The following is a 20,741-nucleotide window of genomic DNA, read 5'->3' as shown; positions in this document are numbered from 1 at the left end:
ATAAAATATTCTCACAGATATCTTTTGTATTATGTCATAATTAGAAGAGTACATGGTATTTGCAGCAGTATCCCAGGTTGATATTTACACATAATAATGAAGCAATTAAACAATGCTTTTTCATTGTATTTAAATGTGCACTAAACCAATTTTATGTGGGTTTAAATTCAAATAACCACATGTATAGAGATTCAAATTGCAACCATGACTTTGTGTTCATCAATTTTACAGCTAAAGAGGTATTCTCATGAAAATGATAATAACTCATTGTAAAACGTTTCTGCTGAGGAAAGCAGCTTACCAAAAATAAATCTTTATAACTCAACACAGTCAGCAGATAAATAATTTAAAAGTAAAAACTCCAAAAGTGGTGAGGAGACCATTTCAGTAAAGGGGCTTGCTTATGTGGATTACCTGACTGAGTTCAAATATACTAGCATGGAAGGTGTGTATGCATTCATGTGTTTGAAATTTAACAATATATTCCTACTCTCAGACATTTGTAGTCATTCACTTAGAGCAATAGATTCGCATGTTGGGAAAGCATGTAAATGCACTCCTGACATGATTGTGATCCCTTAAGTTTCCAGGAAGAAGCATAGATAAAATATCTTTGTGCATAATTCAATGATGCCTAATATTTATAAAAACAGAGAAAATGCTTTTCAATTGAGCATTTCATCACATATCTTCATGTAAAACATTCAATATAGAAAATGTTATTCCTGCTTAAACAATATTCTTTTGATTACTCCAGAAAATCGATTGCTAATGTACATAATCAGGCACACTACAAGGACTATTTTAGAATACCTGAGAAATTAGTCACTTTCTCAAACACGCAAGATCTTTTCTTGTGAAATGACTTCAAATAGCTTAAACTCAAAGCCTAAGCAGAACTTTGCTTAAAAATTCCAATTTGGTGTGGCATGTCAATCTTTCTGGTGTAGCATTTTAATTGGGAATTTTCTTGAGGATAGATTTCAAAAATTGAAAACCTCATAGCAGTAGACAAATAGCACCTATTGTATCACTTATTTTGAGAAGGTGAGATGGCATTGTCTCTGCTTGTTGAAGTTGGATTATCCTCAGCAGTTACAGGTATATAGGCAGCTAACACTGGCATTTAAAGACATTCGCAATTGTGGTATTACATTTAATAATGGCACATCTATCAAAATATACATAGTTTACATAGAAGACGCTTACCTGTGAATTTCGATAATACACTGTCTTTTCCAAGTACACCATTTCCACCCACAGCAGAGACTTTGAAGGTGTACAGGTTGCCAGGTATTAAATTTGTGATGGACACATTTTCATACAATGTTGTTACATTTGATGCTGGATTCCCTAAAACTTGTACTAAATAGGTGCTTTTGTTGCCAGTCGGTGGTAGCCAGCTCAAAGAAATTGAATCTATGGTGATGTCTGTCAAACTTAGATTGTTGGTTACATTGGGTACTGAAATAGAAAAATAGAATGTGAAGTATCACTCAGAGAACCCTTTACATATTTGTCAGAAATATTTTTCACACCAGACAAACTAAAGAATGTTTTTTTAAAGTTACCTGTCATTGGGAAGAATTGCCATGATAGATCTCTTATAGAGTGAGACACTTTCTAACACCTCTGCTGCATTGATTTGGTATTCAAAAACTTGAAACTTGTACTAAAGAATATAAATTCCCAGAGAAGCAATAAAAATATTTCCAATGACATCTCTTCAGTAATTATAACGTTTTCACAACCCCCAACTGTGAGCAACTGTAACTTAATCCCATTAATTCTAGAAAAAAAATCCCACAATTTATAACTGATACTGTATTTAGGTACAGATGTAATTTATACTTACCAGACATTTAGCCTGCCTTGCAAAATATGTGTTAATCAGAGACTATCTAATATTGTTCAATAAAATGAGTACATATACATTGTGATTTAATGTGTGATGTAAAATGTTGATGATATGGAATGTTTCAAATCAGGAGTGCAGATTGTTCCAACTGCTCCAGTTATTTTTTAAATCTCTATTCTACTAAATCCCTTTATAGCTAGCAGTTTATGCACTTTATATGGCCTTGCATTTGATCAAATGAACTCTTAGAATAATGAGTTTATGATTTTATCCATTTTATCTTGTTGACATATATTTTGTATTTTGATTTTTGTATTGGAATGGGAATGATTTGATTTCAGATATTACTGATCACTTGTTCTCAAAATACCTTTTGCTAGTCTTTTTTTAAAAAAAATGACATCTCTGTTACTTCATAGCAGATTAACTGTTATTGATGTTTTTCTCATAAGTAGGAATTATATGATTCTTCCTATTTTACTGATTTCGCAAACGACAGCATGCAATAACTATTTTCATTCAACAGAAACTGACAAAGTACTATAAAAAAGTAATTACGAATACATTTATAATACATAGCTGTATTTATAAAATATTCTCACAGATATCTTTTGTCTTATGTCATAATTAGAAGAGTACATGGTATTTGCAGCAGTATCCCAGGTTGATATTTACACATAATAATGAAGCAATTAAACAATGCTTTTTCATTGTATTTAAATGTGCACTAAACCAATCTTATGTGGGTTTAAATTCAAATAACCACATGTATAGAGATTCAAAGTGCAACCATGACTTTGTGTTCATCAGTTGTACAGCTAAAGAGGTATTCTCATGTAAATGATAATAACAAACTCATTGTAAAACGTTTCTGCTGAGGAAAGCAGCTTACCAAAAAAAAATATTTATAACTCAACACAGTCAGCAGAAAAAATAATTTAAAAGTAAAAACTCCAAAAGTGGTGAGGAGACCATTTCAGTAAAGGGGCTTGCTTATGTGGATTACCTGACTGAGTTCAAATATACTAGCATGAAAGGTGTGTATGCATTCATGTGTTTGAAATTTAACAATATATTCCTACTCTCAGACATTTGTAGTCATTCACTTAGAGCAATAGATCCGCATGTTGGGAAAGCATGTAAATCCACTCCTGACATGATTGTGATCACTTAAGTTTCCAGGAAGAAGCATAGATAACATATCTTTGTGCATAATTCAATGATGCCTAATATTTATAAAAACAGAGAAAATGCTTTTTAATTGAGCATTTCATCACATATCTTCATGTAAAACATTCAATATAGAAAATGTTATTCGTGCTTAAACAATATTCTTTTGATTACTCCAAAAAAATCGATTGCTAATGTACATAATCAGGCACACTACAAGGACTATTTTAGAATACCTGAGAAATTAGTCAATTTCTCAAACACGCAAGATCTTTTCTTGTGAAATGACTTCAAATAGCTTAAACTCAAAGCCTAAGCAGAACTTTGCTTAAAAAATTCCAATTTGGTGTGGCATGTCAATCTTTCTGGTTTTAGCATTTTAATTGGTAATTTTCTTGAGGATAGATTTCAAAAATTGAAAACCTCATAGCAGCAGACAAATAGCACCTATTGTATCACTTATTTTGAGAAGGTGAGATGGCATTGTCTCTGCTTGTTGAAGTTGGATTATCCTCAGCAGTTACAGGTATATAGGCAGCTAACACTGGCAGTTAAAAACATTCACAATTGTGTTATTACATTTAATAATGGCACATCTATCAAAATATACATAGTTTACATAGAAGACGCTTACCTGTGAATTCCGATAATACACTGTCTTTTCCAAGTACACCATTTCCACCCACAGCATAGATTTTGAAGGTGTACAGGTTGCCAGGTATTAAATTTGTGATGGACACATTTTCATACCATGTTGTTACATTTGATGCTGGATTCCCTAAAACTTGTACTAAATAGGTGCTTTTGTTGCCAGTCGGTGGTAGCCAGCTCAAAGAAATTGAATCTATGGTGATGTCTGTCAAACTTAGATTGTTGGTTACATTGGGTACTGAAATAGAAAAATAAAATGTGAAGTATCACTCAGAGAACCCTTTACATATTTGACAGAAATATTTTTCACACCAGACAAACTACAGAATTTTTTTTAAAAGTTACCTGTCATTGGGAAGAATTGCCATGATAGATCTCTAATAGAGTGAGACACTTTCTAACACCTCTGGTGCATTGATTTGGTATTCAGAAACTTGAAACTTGTACTAAAGAATATAAATTCCCAGAAGAGCAATACAAATATTTCCAAAGACATCTCTTCAGTTATAATAACGTTTTCACAATTCCCAACTGTGAGCATCTGTAACTTAATCCCATTAATTCTAGAAAAAAAATCCCACAATTTATAACTGATACTGTATTTAGGTACAGATGTAATTTATACTTACCAGACATTTAGCCTGCCTTGCAAAATATGTGTTAATCAGAGACTATCTAATATTGTTAAATAAAATGAGTACATATACATTGTGATTTAATGTGTGATGTAAAATGTTGATGAGATGGAATGTTTCAAATCAGGAGTGCAGATTGTTCCAACTGCTCCAGTTAGTTTTTTAAATGTCTATTCTACAAAATCCCTTTATACCTAGCAGTTTATGCACTTTATATGGCCTTGCATTTGATCAAATGAACTCTAAGAATAAGGAGTTAATGATTTTATCCATTTTAACTTGTTGACATATATTTTGTATTTTGATTTTTGTATTGGAATGGGAATGATTTGATTTCAGATATTACTGATCACTTGTTCTGAAAATACCTTTTGCTAGTCTTTTTTTTTTTTAAATGACATCTCTGTTACTTTATAGCAGATTAACTGTTATTGATGTTTTTCTCATAAGTAGGAATTATATGATTCTTCCTATTTTACTGATTTCGCAGACGACAGCATGCAATAACTATTTTCATTCAACAGAAACTGACAAAGTACTATAAATAAGTAATTACGAATAAATTTAAAATACACAGCTGTATTTATAAAATATTCTCACAGATATCTTTTGTCTTATGTCATAATTAGAAGAGTACATGGTATTTGCAGCAGTATCCCAGGTTGATATTTACACATAATAATGAAGCAATTAAACAATGCTTTTTCATTGTATTTAAATGTGCACTAAACCAATTTTATGTGGGTTTAAATTCAAATAACCACATGTATAGAGATTCAAATTGCAACCATGACTTTGTGTTCATCAATTTTACAGCTAAAGAGGTATTCTCATGAAAATGATAATAACTCATTGTAAAACGTTTCTGCTGAGGAAAGCAGCTTACCAAAAATAAATCTTTATAACTCAACACAGTCAGCAGATAAATAATTTAAAAGTAAAAACTCCAAAAGTGGTGAGGAGACCATTTCAGTAAAGGGGCTTGCTTATGTGGATTACCTGACTGAGTTCAAATATACTAGCATGGAAGGTGTGTATGCATTCATGTGTTTGAAATTTAACAATATATTCCTACTCTCGGACATTTGTAGTCATTCACTTAGAGCAATAGATTTGCATGTTGGGAAAGCATGTAAATGCACTCCTGACATGATTGTGATCCCTTAAGTTTCCAGGAAGAAGCATAGATAAAATATCTTTGTGCATAATTCAATGATGCCTAATATTTATAAAAACAGAGAAAATGCTTTTCAATTGAGCATTTCATCACATATCTTCATGTAAAACATTCAATATAGAAAATGTTATTCCTGCTTAAACAATATTCTTTTGATTACTCCAGAAAATCGATTGCTAATGTACATAATCAGGCACACTACAAGGACTATTTTAGAATACCTGAGAAATTAGTCACTTTCTCAAACACGCAAGATCTTTTCTTGTGAAATGACTTCAAATAGCTTAAACTCAAAGCCTAAGCAGAACTTTGCTTAAAAAATTCCAATTTGGTGTGGCATGTCAATCTTTCTGGTGTAGCATTTTAATTGGGAATTTTCTTGAGGATAGATTTCAAAAATTGAAAGCCTCATAGCAGTAGACAAATAGCACCTATTGTATCACTTATTTTGAGAAGGTGAGATGGCATTGTCTCTGCTTGTTGAAGTTGGATTATCCTCAGCAGTTACAGGTATATAGGCAGCTAACACTGGCATTTAAAAACATTTGCAATTGTGTTATTACATTTAATAATGGCACATCTATCAATATATACATAGTTTACATAGAAGACGCTTACCTGTGAATTCCGATAATACACTGTCTTTTCCAAGTACACCATTTCCACCCACAGCAGAGACTTTGAAGGTGTACAGGTTGCCAGGTATTAAATTTGTGATGGACACATTTTCATACAATGTTGTTACATTTGATGCTGGATTCCCTAAAACTTGTACTAAATAGGTGCTTTTGTTGCCAGTCGGTGGTAGCCAGCTCAAAGAAATTGAATCTATGGTGATGTCTGTCAAACTTAGATTGTTGGTTACATTGGGTACTGAAATCGAAAAATAGAATGTGAAGTATCACTCAGAGAACCCTTTACATATTTGTCAGAAATATTTTTCACACCAGACAAACTACAGAATTTTTTTTAAAAGTTACCTGTCATTGGGAAGAATTGCCATGATAGATCTCTAATAGAGTGAGACACTTTCTAACACCTCTGGTGCATTGATTTGGTATTCAAAAACTTGAAACTTGTACTAAAGAATATAAATTCCCAGAAGAGCAATACAAATATTTCTAATGACATCTCTTCAGTTATAATAACGTTTTCACAACCCCCAACTGTGAGCAACTGTAACTTAATCCCATTAATTCTAGAAAAAAAATCCCACAATTTATAACTGATACTGTATTTAGATACAGATGTAATTTATACTTACCAGACATTTAGCCTGCCTTGTAAAATATGTGTTAATCAGAGACTATCTAATATTGTTAAATAAAATGAGAACATATACATTGTGATTTCATGTGTGATGTAAAATGTTGATGAGATGGAATGTTTCAAATCAGGAGTGCAGATTGTTTCAACTGCTCCAGTTATTTTTTAAATGTCTATTCTACTAAATCCCTTTATAGCTAGCAGTTTATGCACTTTATATGGCCTTGCATTTGATCAAATGAACTCTTAGAATAATGAGTTTATGATTTTATCCATTTTAACTTGTTGACATATATTTTGTATTTTGATTTTTGTATTGGAATGGGAATGATTTGATTTCAGATATTACTGATCACTTGTTCTGAAAAGACCTTTTGCTAGTCTTTTTTTTAAAAAAATGACATCTCTGTTACTTTATAGCAGATGAACTGTTATTGATGTTTTTCTCATAAGTAGGAATTATAGGATTCTTCCTATTTTACTGATTTTGCAGACGACAGCATGCAATAACTATTTTCATTCAACAGAAACTGACAAAGTACTATAAATAAGTAATTACGAATATATTTAAAATACATAGCTGTATTTATAAAATATTCTCACAGATATCTTTTGTCTTATGTCATAATTAGAAGAGTACATGGTATTTGCAGCAGTATCCCAGGTTGACATTTACACAAAATAATGAAGCAATTAAACAATGCTTTTTTCATTGTATTTAAATGTGCACTAAATCAATCTTATGTGGGTTTAAATTCAAATAACCACATGTATAGAGATTCAAAGTGCAACCATGACTTTGTGTTCATCAATTTTACAGCTAAAGAGGTATTCTCATGAAAATTATAATAACAAACTCATTGTAAAACGTTTCTGCTGAGGAAAGCAGCTAACCAAAAAAAAATCTTTATAACTCAACACAGTCAGCAGAAAAAATAATTTAAAAGTAAAAACTCCAAAAGTGGTGAGGAGACCATTTCAGTAAAGTGGCTTGCTTATGTGGATTACCTGACTGAGTTCAAATATACTAGCATGGAAGGTGTGTATGCATTCATGTGCTTGAAATTTAACAATATATTCCTACTCTCAGACATTTGTAGTCATTCACTTAGAGCAATAGATCCGCATGTTGGGAAAGCATGTAAATACACTCCTGACATGATTGTGATCACTTAAGTTTCCAGGAAGAAGCATAGATAACATATCTTTGTGCATAATTCAATGATGCCTAATATTTATAAAAACAGAGAAAATGCTTTTCAATTGAGCATTTCATCACATATCTTCATGTAAAACATTCAATATAGAAAATGTTATTCATGCTTAAACAATATTCTTTTGATTACTCCAGAAAATCGATTGCTAATGTACATAATCAGGCACACTACAAGGACTATTTTAGAATACCTGAGAAATTAGTCACTTTCTCAAACACGCAATATCTTTTCTTGTGAAATGACTTCAAATAGCTTAAACTCAAAGCCTAAGCAGAACTTTGCTTAAAAAATTGCAATTTGGTGTGGCATGTCAATCTTTCTGGTGTAGTATTTTAATTGGGAATTTTCTTGAGGATAGATTTCAAAAATTGAAAACCTCATAGCAGTAGACAAATAGCACCTATTGTATCACTTATTTTGAGAAGGTGAGATGGCATTGTCTCTGCTTGTTGAAGTTGGATTATCCTCAGCAGTTACAGGTATATAGGCAGCTAACACTGGCAATTAAAAACATTCACAATTGTTTTATTACATTTAATAATGGCACATCTATCAAAATATACATAGTTTACATAGAAGAAGCTTACCTGTGAATTCCGATAATACACTGTCTTTTCCAAGTACACCATTTCCACCCACAGCAGAGACTTTGAAGGTGTACAGGTTGCCAGGTATTAAATTTGTGATGGACACATTTTCATACAATGTTGTTACATTTGATGCTGGATTCCCTAAAACTTGTACTAAATAGGTGCTTTCGTTGCCAGTCGGTGGTAGCCAGCTCAAAGAAATTGAATCTATGGTGACGTCTGTCAAACTTAGATTGTTGGTTACATTGGGTACTGAAATAGAAAAATAGAATGTGAAGTATCACTCAGAGAACCCTTTACATATTTGTCAGAAATATTTTTCACACCAGACAAACTACAGAATTTTTTTTAAAAGTTACCTGTCATTGGGAAGAATTGCCATGATAGATCTCTAATAGAGTGAGACACTTTCTAACACCTCTGGTGCATTGATTTGGTATTCAAAAATTGAAACTTGTACTAAAGAATATAAATTCCCAGAAGAGCAATACAAATATTTCCAATGACATCTCTTCAGTTACTATAATGTGTTCACAACCCCAACTGTGAGCAACTGTAACTTAATCCCATTAATTCTACAAAAAAAAATCCCACAATTTATAACTGATACTGTATTTAGGTACAGATGTAATTTATACTTACCAGACATTTAGCCTGCCTTGCAAAATATGTGTTAATCAGAGACTATCTAATATTGTTAAATAAAATGAGAACATATACATTGTGATTTCATGTGTGATGTAAAATGTTGATGAGATGGAATGTTTCAAATCAGGAGTGCAGATTGTTTCAACTGCTCCAGTTATTTTTTAAATGTCTATTCTACTAAATCCCTTTATAGCTAGCAGTTTATGCACTTTATATGGCCTTGCATTTGATCAAATGAACTATTAGAATAATGAGTTAATGATTTTATCCATTTTAACTTGTTGACATATATTTTGTATTTTGATTTTTTTATTGGAATGGGAATGATTTGATTTCAGATATTACTGATCACTTGTTCTGAAAATACCTTTTGCTAGTCTTTTTTTAAAAAAAATGACATCTCTATTACTTTATAGCAGATTAAGGTGCCGATTACGATCCTGTAAAAACCGGGTACGAACCGTCGGACGGAGCATATTCTCCGTCCGACGCGTACCCGGTCGGAACAATATACAAACATGGAAGTACGATTCGCACGGAAATACTATTTCCGTACGAGTCGTACAAAACACCGTCCGACGAAAATATACATACAAATTTGATCCGGGAAAGCGCCGACGTGACGTCGGGACGCACGCAGCCTGCCTTTCACGAACCAGGAAGTACGATCCGCACCGACGTCATCCCGCACGGAGAATATTTTCCGGCAGCCAAAAACTGCCGGGAAATCAGGACGACGCAAACAAGGAGTACCTGCACGCGACGGACAGACATGGACCCGAACCTACGTGTCATCCCGGCCCTCATAGCAGTCGACCTCCTTTACAGGTTCCGACGCAGACGTCGCAGAAGGTCAGAACAACAAAGGGAGGTGGAAAGGGGGGGGCAGGAGCGGGGGCAGGCCACTAAACCCCCACCCAAGACACACAGCACACATGCCCTGGACATACCTGACCCCCAGGCCCTGGTCACTACGAGGGGGTGGGGGCGTGTCCAGCAAAGCCAGCGTCCGCCACAATGGAAGTGGATGACGACGCAAACCGGTAACACAACAATACAGGTACGTCCCGTACCCACGCCTTAAGAGCGTGGGTACGAGTTGTACCACGCCCACACCTACGTCACCCCAACAATGGCGGGACGGCTCGTACCCACGTGGCAAAGGCCTGGGTACGGCCCGCACAAGCATTCCACAGCGTGGGTATGGATATGCACGGACTGTACCCCCACCCGCGTATGCATGGAGCGTACCCCCACCCCAACAGTGTACGTACGGACCGTACCCCCACCCGCGTATGCATGGAGCGTACCCCCACCCCAACAGTGTACGTACGGACCGTAACACCACCCCCGTATGCATGGAGCGTACCCCCCACCCCAACAGTGTATGTACGGACCGTACCCCCACCCCCGTATGCATGGAGCGTACCCCCACCCCAACAGTGTACGTACGGACCGTAACACCACCCCCGTATGCATGGAGCGTACCCCCCACCCCAACAGTGTATGTACGGACAGTACCCCCACCCCCGTATGCATGGAGCGTACCCCCACCCCAACCGTGTATGTACGGCCCGTACCCTCACCCGCGAATATATGGAGCGTACCCCCACCCCAACCCTGTATGTACGGCCCGAATCCTCACCCGCATATGTATGGAGCGTACCCCCACCCCAACAGTGTATGTACAGACCGTACCCCCACTCGTGTATGTACGAACCGTACCCCCACCCGCATATGTATGGAGCGTACTCCCACCCCAACAGTGTATGTACGGACCGTACCCCCACCCGCGCATGTATGGAGCGTACCCCCACCCCAACAGTGTACGTACGGACCGTACCCCCACCCCCGTACGCATGGAGCATACCCCCACCCCAACCGTGTATGTACGGCTCGTACCCTCACCTGCGTATGCATGGAGCGTACCCCCACCCCAACAGAGTATGTACGGACCGTAACACCACCCCCGTATGCATGGAGCGTACCCCCACCCCAACAGTGTACGTACAGACCGTACCCCCACCCCCGTATGCATGGAGCGTACCCCCACCCCAATCGTGTATGTACGGCTCGTACCCTCACCCGCGTATGTATGGAGCGTACCCCCACCCCAACAGTGTACGTACGGACCGTAACACCACCCCCGTATGCATGAAGCGTACCCCCCACCCCAACAGTGTACGTACGGACCGTACCCCCACCCCCGTATGCATGGAGCGTACCCCCACCCCAACCGTGTATGTACGGCCCGTACCCTCACCCGCTTATGTATGGAGCGTACCCCCACCCCAACAGTGTACGTACGGACCGTACCCCCACCCGCGTATGCATGGAGCGAACCCACACCCATGTATGTTCTAAGCGTACATATCCTGATATAGGAGGGTTGGGTGCAGAGTCCTCCCAGCAGTGCCCAGACACAGGAGGGGTGTGTGCAGAGTCCTCCCAGCAGTGCCCAGACACAGGAGGGGTGGGTGCAGAGTCCTCCCAGCAGTGCCCAGACATAAGAGGGGTGTGTGCAGAGTCCTCCCAGCAGTGCCCAGACACAGGAGGGGTGGGTGCAGAGTCCTCCCAGCAGTGCCCAGACACAAGAGGGGTGTGTGCAGAGTCCTCCCATCAGTGCCCAGACACAGGAGGGGTGGGTGCCTAACACTCCCAGCAGTGCCCAGACACAGGAGGGGTGTGTGCAGAGTCCTCCCAGCAGTGCCCAGACACAGGAGGGGTGGGTGCAGAGTCCTCCCAGCAGTGCCCAGACACAGGAGGGGTGGGTGCATAACACTCACAGCAGTGCCCCTGCAAAGAAAAGGGTGGAGTACCCACAGATCCAATGCCCACCAATGTCAGTCAGGTGCACAAAGATCCTGCAGTACATGTACCACATGTGTGCGAGGCTGGGAGTATAAGCATGCATAGCGCCGAAAAGAAAACATGTCCTCATGAAGTCATGTCAACAGTCTACATACACAAGTACAGTGACCACCAAGGACACCACGAATGATGCAGGTGGAGACATCGCTCAGCATGCACGGCCAAAGTCTAACGAGTCCGTCACACACCCAGCCAATGTAGACACAGCTCAGCACCACATATTGGAATGACCCTGCAGGGAAGATGGCAGGTTACACAGAGGAAGGAACACACCTTGGGACGATGTCACCATGCAGTAACTGCTTACATGAACACAGTTATGTAGCCAACAGCTTGTGATGGCACACAGATACCAGGGTCCACCCTATGACCAGCACAAGACGACAATTCCCACACACCCAACACATTATCACCACCCAAAATAATGGAGCAGTTCCACCAACAGCAATACCAGATAGACAGTAGTGTACTAAGGAAAAATAAATTGCTTTATTCAGCATCCAAAAATCTGTTTGTCCCTTGAAAGTTCAAAATGTACAATGCCCATAGGGCAAACCAAAGTTCAAATCCAGGTGGGGAACACAGTGGGATGCGTGTCCCCTAGCTTGCCTGCACAGTCAGACTCCTTTGTCTTCCAGAGGGGGGGGCATCATGTGGGGGGGAAGGACCAGGCACCGCAGGGACATGAGGGCGAAGGGTAGGCGTTGTGGGTGCAGGGACGGAGGACTCCACCACAGGGGGTGGGGCAGCGCCAAAGGCGGAGGTCAGGATGGCGCTGCACACCTTAGCAAGGTCCTCCAGCGACTCCCCTGCACCCGAAGGAACCACAGGCCCCAAGGAGGGGGGGGTGTCGGAGGGATGGGTTGCAGCGCCACTGGGGGAGGGTGTGGACAGGGGGGGGACTCAACTCCCCTGCCGGTGTCCTGCCTCCACCGCTTGCAGGGTGGTGCCACACTGGGGCTGATGGACAGACTGGGCAGGACTGACCCGGTATCCAACTTTTGGCCAGGAGAGCTGAGGGGAGGGGATTTGGAGGGAGTGGATTTTGTGGAATGCGGACTCCCACTCTGGTTGCGTGTCTTACGTTTGCCCCCCGACCCAGTGGGTGTGCTTACTTCACCCTGTGTGTGCGTGCCAGGAGGTGTGCGTTTGACCTTCCCTGCTGGTGTGGTGCCTGTGTCTGTTGTGGTGGGTGCATGCTGACGTCTGGGTGTATGTAGGACAGGCATGGGAGTGGATGGGTCAGGGGTAGGGGGTTGGACAAAGCGCTGCAGGAGACCCACTGCTGCAGTCAGTGTCGAGTCAATGGACCTCAGCAAGTTGCGTTGGTCAGCCTGCGATGAGAAAATGCCCTCCAAGTATGCCTCCATGTTGTTCAGCACTTGGCTGTGGCCATGGAGGACATTAAGCATTGCAGCCTGACCAACCTGCAACTGCCGCTGGATGTCCACAGACTCGGCATTGGCGGCAGCAGTGGAGACAGGGGCAGGGGGTGCGGTGCCTGGCAGGAAGGAGACATGTGGTGACCGGGCACGCTGGGAAGGGACACAAGCAAGTGGGAGGCGGCTGATGGCATTGGAGGGGCGGGGAGAGATGTTGTGCCGCTGTCAGCTGCTGGTGCAGCCTCCGCCCACTCGGAGAGCTCAGCCTCGGACCCGTCAGCTTCATATTCTGTGGTGGCAGTGGACAGGTCCTCCGCCTCACTCCCCTCCGCCTCAGTTCCACTCGATGTGCCAGCCAAGATGTCACCGCTGGCACTGGTGCTCGGTCCCTCCGCTCGGTCTGTGCTGATGTCTCCCTCCGTGTCCCCCGACGATGCTGTGGGCAAGGTGAAGAGACAGGAATTAATCATACACCTGTATACATATGTCACATGAGTCCAATCTACATAGGTTACAGTGCATAGCCTGAAAAGAAAGATGAGTAACATCTACAAAAGAAGGTACATATGTAGGCCCCGCAACACACAGTTGGTTGACCCACCATGCCACTGAAAAACTATGGAGAGCATGACACAATAGCAAATGACATGAAATGGATTTTGACAGAGGAGCCAGGCTCTGGGGACAATCCAGCACTGCATCTGCACCACACAGCGTTGCCAAAAATAGGGATGAGCAGGGACCATATCCATGAACTTTAGGCACAAGCTGCATAGGTAATACTGAAAACATGCCCACCATGCCTGGCTCACTGCACCTTGAGTGTATGTCCAGACAAACATCACACACTGGCCAGACCTAGCAAGGAGATATCAGGTTTTGACATGTAGGCTTTGCCCGCACCAACCACCCCCTACATGAGACAATTTGTTGAGACACAGGAAGCACTTGCATCTCTTAGTCTGGGTGAAATACACATGGGCTGGATAAATGCAATATTGGACACAAAATACCCAAGGTGCGCCTGTCCAAATAATCATGTACAAATGGTCATCATCAGATGATTGTGACAAGACACACAGGCACTGGCCACCGTGAGTATAAACAAGGAAAATCAGGTCAGGCTGTACAGTGGACACTTGTACTACATTTTACGTCAATATACATGGTGCCAGGGGACAATGGCACAGAGCACAACCTATGCTGTAGACACTGAGAGTGTCCACATTTTGTGATGACACACATGACAGCTAGGAAAATATGCCCCAGGGGACAGTAGTGGCCACACAACTCCATGGTCCTGAACGGGAATGACTGCAACACATGCCACCATCCCTGCACTATGCATATCGCACACTCATGCACATCATGTAACAGGCCACAACATAGGACATGCGTGCTGTAAGGCATGACACTTGAGAGACTAACTCCCATGTCTGGACTCAGCATCAGTTCCAACTGACATGGAACCCACAAGTACTGAACTGGACAGGGCACAGGCAAGGTCCCAAAACCTGTTACACACCACCCCCACACATGATGCTACAGGCATTGTTCACATGGATAAACTGCCAGCCTAGATAACCTTGTGAAGGAGTGACTACACACAGACCAGGGAACACATTGCAAGGAGGGGGAGGGAGGCAGGAGAGCACCGCTATACTGTGGGTAACAGGATCTGCACAGCACCTTCAAACCCTGGCAGTGTATCCATGCAACTGCGCACTTACTAATGCTGGTGACACACAACAAACACACATGTACCTACCCCCTTCCTGCTGCTGCTTCTCCTGTAAGCGCCTGTCAAAGTCTGGAAAGACCACCGCCAGCACACGCTTGTGGATGTGAGTCAGACGGCGGCGCCTGCGGTTCTTATGGGTCTCAGGTGAGTCCCCCAGCAGGACCCGTGCGATCCTCCGCGTCCAGCACCGGATATCCTGCCAGCGTTTTCTCACCTGGGCCAGGCGCCGCTTGCGACCCTCCATCCTCCTCACGGCACTGACGGCATTCATCCAGATCTGCTTCTTGGCAGAGGCACCTACCTGTGAGGATGAACAAGTGACACTACATCAATACACCTGGCACATGTCACAGAGACACATATTAGAACAATTTTGCTGTTTACAACAAGGCATAGTATGCATCCAATGCATTGCACATTTGTCAAAGGGACATTATCCTCTGGGGAAGGGCAAAAGCAGTACGTGCCATTGAAAGTACACAGGTGGAATGAGGGCAACGACACAATCAATGATCCAGGCTCACACTGTGCATCACAAGCTACACCAGGATTATGTGCAGCACCTCAAAGCAGTCACAGGCCACTGACGCTACCTCAGCAGAGTACACAGACACACACAGGCACAGGACATTCATGTACCATTGCCAAATGCAGCTACAAACCTCACTCTGCACATATGCCACTAGACGGGGGGGGGCTCACAGGTGTGGGGCTGGCTCTGCACGTCAGACACACAGCACTGCTCCCTGCTCACATCAGATGGGCAGGGTAAATCCATCCCTCATGCAGCTTGGGTGCTACACTCCACATATGCACCCACCCACATGACAGGGGACTTACACACACACCCATGTCCAGGGTACGAACACATCATGTGGACACTCTCAGCACAGGTACACAGAACTAACACACATCTGTGGGTACAGTCACCTGTCACACTGGGCTGACCACATAATCACATGAGGACTGTAGAGGCTACATTCCCAGGAGGATAAGACAGGCAGAATGTGGCATGCACCATGCAGTGATTGTCACAGTAAACACAATGCAAGTGAGGACGGCAGACATGCACCACAGCATGCTCTGGCTGGGAGACATCAGGCATTCCCCCCCCGGAACCCCCCTACAGTACATTGCATGTGTGTCATACCTGGACACAATGCCAGAAGTCACAGTCACAAAAAAGGGACACAGTCTGTGCTAGTGGACTCTGCACTCACCTGATACCCTGGTCGCCCATACAGCAGGGGGTACTGTGGGAGGATCACATCCAGCAATGCCAGGTTCTCCTCCAGGGTGAAAGGCTGGGCCCTCTCCACAGACCTTGACATGGTTCCAGGGAATCACGAGCAGCAGCTGGGTCTTAGAATCCAAAGATGTGCAGGCAAGTGCTCTCTTATGGGACCTGGCTGCCTTATATCTGCCTTGCTGGCCTGTTTCATGCACAGGAGTACAGAGTGATTGGTCACTCACATTTGCATCCTATGTTTCCTCCAATCCCTTTAAACCTAGCACAGTCAGTGGGTTCTTATTGTTTTTTCCTTGAGCATGATGTCAACTCCACAACCACATTGCAACAAAGTAGATTCATTCAAACTGACTTTTGCTGTGCACCTGCAGAAAAAAACTCATACTTTAAACTTGGTCTCCATGACAACCAGCATGCATGTAGGCCTTTATACTTGTCCCTCATGTGTCCCCTATGTAATTTGGAGATTCACACCCAGGTATGGTGCGTTCCGGGGCCCTAGGGCACCCCAAATGCATGGCAACGGCCCGTACAGGCGTGTGTACGGTCCGTATCACTATGGGTACGCATACGCGAGCACACCCATAGTGATAGTGGGCGTACGCGCGTGTGTACACTCCGTATCACTATGGGTGTGCTCGCGTATGCGTACCCATAGTGATACGGACCGTACACACGCCTGTACGCTCACTATCACTATGGGTGTGCTCGCGTATGCGTACCCATAGTGATACGGACCGTACACGCACGCCTACGCTCACTATCACTATGGGTAGGCCTACGGCAGCACTCCCATAGTGATAGGGAACATACACAGGCCCTCTGAGCGAATGTACGGTGCCTTTCACACATCACAGTGGTGACAGGCAGCACACAGGAAGGAATAGAGTTGACATACTTGTCCATGGATGGACATCAAGGCATTGTCTGGGCAGTACCACATGTGTGGGGCACAGGTGTGAAAGGCTGTGATGTGGCACATTACTCCTGAGTCGATAAGCCAATAGATGTATGATGAGATGTGTACAGATGTTATGTGTGACGGTGCAATATGTGCCAGGCATGCCCTTAACTCCTTTGACATGTGTGCATGTCGTACTGCACACTTGGGATGAGCGTCACTGGCATGGCACAGTCAACAACACACGCAAGTGTCCCCTGATGCCCGCTACAGGGGTTACCACACCAGACATGTGACTACCCACGGTGCATGATGTGTCTATGTCATGTATGTGTGGTGTGTTCCCATTAGCTTGATGTTGGTGTTCCCTCAAAAGCATCAGCTGTTGCAGCAACCAACATGTGTCTGTGTGTAGATGGACATGGCACACTGTTACGCACACCAGGCCACATGTGGTATCGGATGTGAGGTGTGTATGTATGCATGGGACACGGAGTAGTGTAACAAGGACCTGTCTGCATCCTCTCAATGTATGTGTGGTGAGTCATGACATGTACACCTTAATGGCAAAGTGTGCGGGCTGTCCTAGTGTAATTTCATGTGACCTGTGGCTCTAGTGTTCCGCTACCTGTCTCTGCAATCAACATCCTACTTCTGCTGATGTGTTGATGTATGTCACTCCTGTGTTGCGTCTGGCTGTGCACTTCCACTGGGACACAGCTAGTCCCATGACATGGCATGTGGAGGTTCACAATCTCCGTGTGTAGCTGGGTCTTGGTAGGAGTGTCACCTGGCAGCCATACGTGTCCAGGGCATGTAGCACATACCAGACTCTGTATGTAGCATATGTGTATTGACAGATTAACATGTGCTCAGTACATATAAATTGTTGTTGTAGTGCACTCACTCTTCCTTGTCACTTCCAAATTACTGCAGAGCGCCGCCTCTTCCCCGACCAATTCCGGACTTGGCTAACATGCGGGAGAATGACTGTATACGCTGCTACCGCTTCCCCCAACCGTTGATTGAGGAGTTGACGGCAAGGCTGGCACCACACCTGCAACCGCTGCACAGGTATCCTACGGCACTGACACCCAAGCTGAAGGTAATCGCAGCCCTACATTTTCTTGCCACGGGTACCTTTCAATATACCATAGCTCATGTTGGTGGCATGTCCCAGAGCATGTTCAGCCGTGTGCTGCATGATTTCTTAGAGGCCATGTTGCTTCACCTGGATGAGTTCATCCATTTCCCAACTCCTGAACAGTTGACTGGGGTCAAGCGTGGATTCTATGCCCTGGGAGGGATGCCCCATGTCATTGGGTCCATAGATGGGACACATGTGGCTTTGGTACCACCACAGGCACAGGAGGTAGCGTACAGGAATCGCAAACACTACCACTCCATCAATGCCCTTGTGGTGTGTCTGTCCAACATGGTGATTTCACATGTCTGTGCTCGTTTTCCAGGATCAGCACACGATGCCTACATCATGAGGCGTAGCAGGGTGCCTGAAATGATGACGCAGCTGCGCAACGAACGAGCATGTGTTGTTGGTGGGTACACTCTGTCTGTACTGTATTTTGCGTAGACTTCCAGCACGACCGCTTCTCCTGTCCTACTTATGTCCATGTGGTTTCCATGTAGGGGACGCTGGCTAGCCCAACATGCCATGGCTGATCACACCTCTCTGCAACCCCAGCACGCCAGCCCAGCTCCGCTACAACACCGCCCATGGCCGGACAAGGCGAGTGATAGAGAGGACATTTGGCCTCCTGAAGAGCCGATTCAGATGCCTCCACAAGACCGGCGGCGCCCTCCCATATGCCCCGGCGAAGGTCTGCAAAATCTTCATGGTCTGCTGCATGCTGCACAACATGGCAGTTGAGAAAGCTGTGCCACTCATCCTGGATCAAGATGATCAGGACCATCCACCCGTGGAGGACGAAGGGCTTGGCAATGGGGCTAGTGATGTGGAGGATGTGGTTCCACAAGAGGACATTCGGAGTCGGCTCATACGTGACTTCTTTGCTTAGTGGTGAGTACCAGTGTCTGAGTGTGCACGCATTGGTCCCCGTGTGGCATGTGTTGCGATGTGTGTGTCCATCTGCATGTATGCCACGTGAGTCAGAGGTGTGTGTGGATGTGTCACTCGAGTGATGGTGCCAGTGATGAGTGTATTTCCCCAGTCATAATTGTGACCTAGCATGTTGTCATCCTTACATGTGTCGAGTACATGCACATGCAAGTGGCTGTGCTTTTTGTGGCTGACTTCTTGTGTGTCTCTCATCTCCAGGTACTTGCGCATGCCGTCTGCTGGTTGCATTGTTGTGGCACTGCTATTCCTCATGGACACGTCATCGTGTGCTGACTCAGCGTTACACGCACGGACAAGTTTGGAAGTCTCCTTAGGGTAAGGGATGCAGCAGGGGTGTATTGGGTGTGGCAGTTGTTTACGATGTGTGCACACTGCCCCTGTCGATGTTTGGTTCCTCTGCAGACATGTCGCATCACCATGGGACACATTACATGTAGCTGGGTACACCTGAATAGGTGGTCAGACTTGTTGACAGTCATCTGTGATGGGATAGTGGATTGTGATGATGGCATCAATGTGTGTAACACTGCCCTCGGACACATACGGTTTGCATTGGCTAGACATGGTGTGGGACTTCCACATCAGAGGATCAATGGTGTATGGCAGCCTCTCCGTGAGCAGCAGGGGGTGTTTGGCTGTTACCCGACACTTGTGTGCCAGTTCCATGGCTATCACGCATTTGTGCTGCAGAAGGGGGGTTCCAGTGTTGGACCCACATGTTACTCCACATGACCTGTGTATGTCTACTCCGAGTTGCCTCTGCATTCCCGAATACATGACTAATAAAGGTGTCCCTATGCCTCCAAGGTGCCTCTTCTCAGTGAATGCTGGTGTGTTGCTACGGTGCATACGGCATGTCTGGCATGGTTTTCCGTGATAGTGGCTATGTGTCTATGTGTAGAGTAGCAAGATGCAAGCTGTTTGTGTGGGATTAGACTCTGTATTGTGCATGATGTCCATGACTGTGTGGGTATTGTGACATGTGCCATCCCCATGCATCCAACGTTGGCCAGGCCACCATTCTCTGCATCCACCTGACTCAAGCTTGCAGGACATGGTTCTGCCACCTGTCTACACATACCTGGGTGCCCCCCAGGACACTCCACATGATCCCTGACCTCAGCGCATGACTGTTGCTGTACTCAATATGTCTGTCGGCACGGTTGTGCGGCCACCCCCTCAGCTGGTTGGGCCCATCACGGGTGTGTATGGTGCTCCATGTCTGTCTTGCCTAATACATTGTGACCCGTGTGTGTCCTGTGCCAGACTCAGGCCCCAGGGTATGGA

The 20,741-nt window shown here is 43.8% G+C and overlaps 1 protein-coding gene across 1 annotated transcript in view; it reads right to left on the bottom strand.

The window, feature by feature from the left end:
• Window positions 1-20,741, bottom strand: part of LOC146788601 (receptor-type tyrosine-protein phosphatase beta-like) — a 484,586-nt gene that overhangs the window by 48,386 nt on the left and 415,459 nt on the right. Inside the window, 3 exon segments of the mRNA XM_085633174.1 lie at window positions 1,210-1,464; window positions 6,110-6,364; window positions 8,562-8,816. Of these exon segments, the coding sequence (XP_085489300.1) occupies window positions 1,210-1,464; window positions 6,110-6,364; window positions 8,562-8,816 (765 nt within the window).

Source organism: Triturus cristatus, chromosome 11 (assembly GCF_964204655.1).
Source record: "Triturus cristatus chromosome 11, aTriCri1.1, whole genome shotgun sequence".
In the NCBI taxonomy this organism is placed as follows: Eukaryota; Metazoa; Chordata; class Amphibia; order Caudata; family Salamandridae; genus Triturus; species Triturus cristatus.
This window is presented reverse-complemented; position numbering and strand designations above follow the sequence as displayed.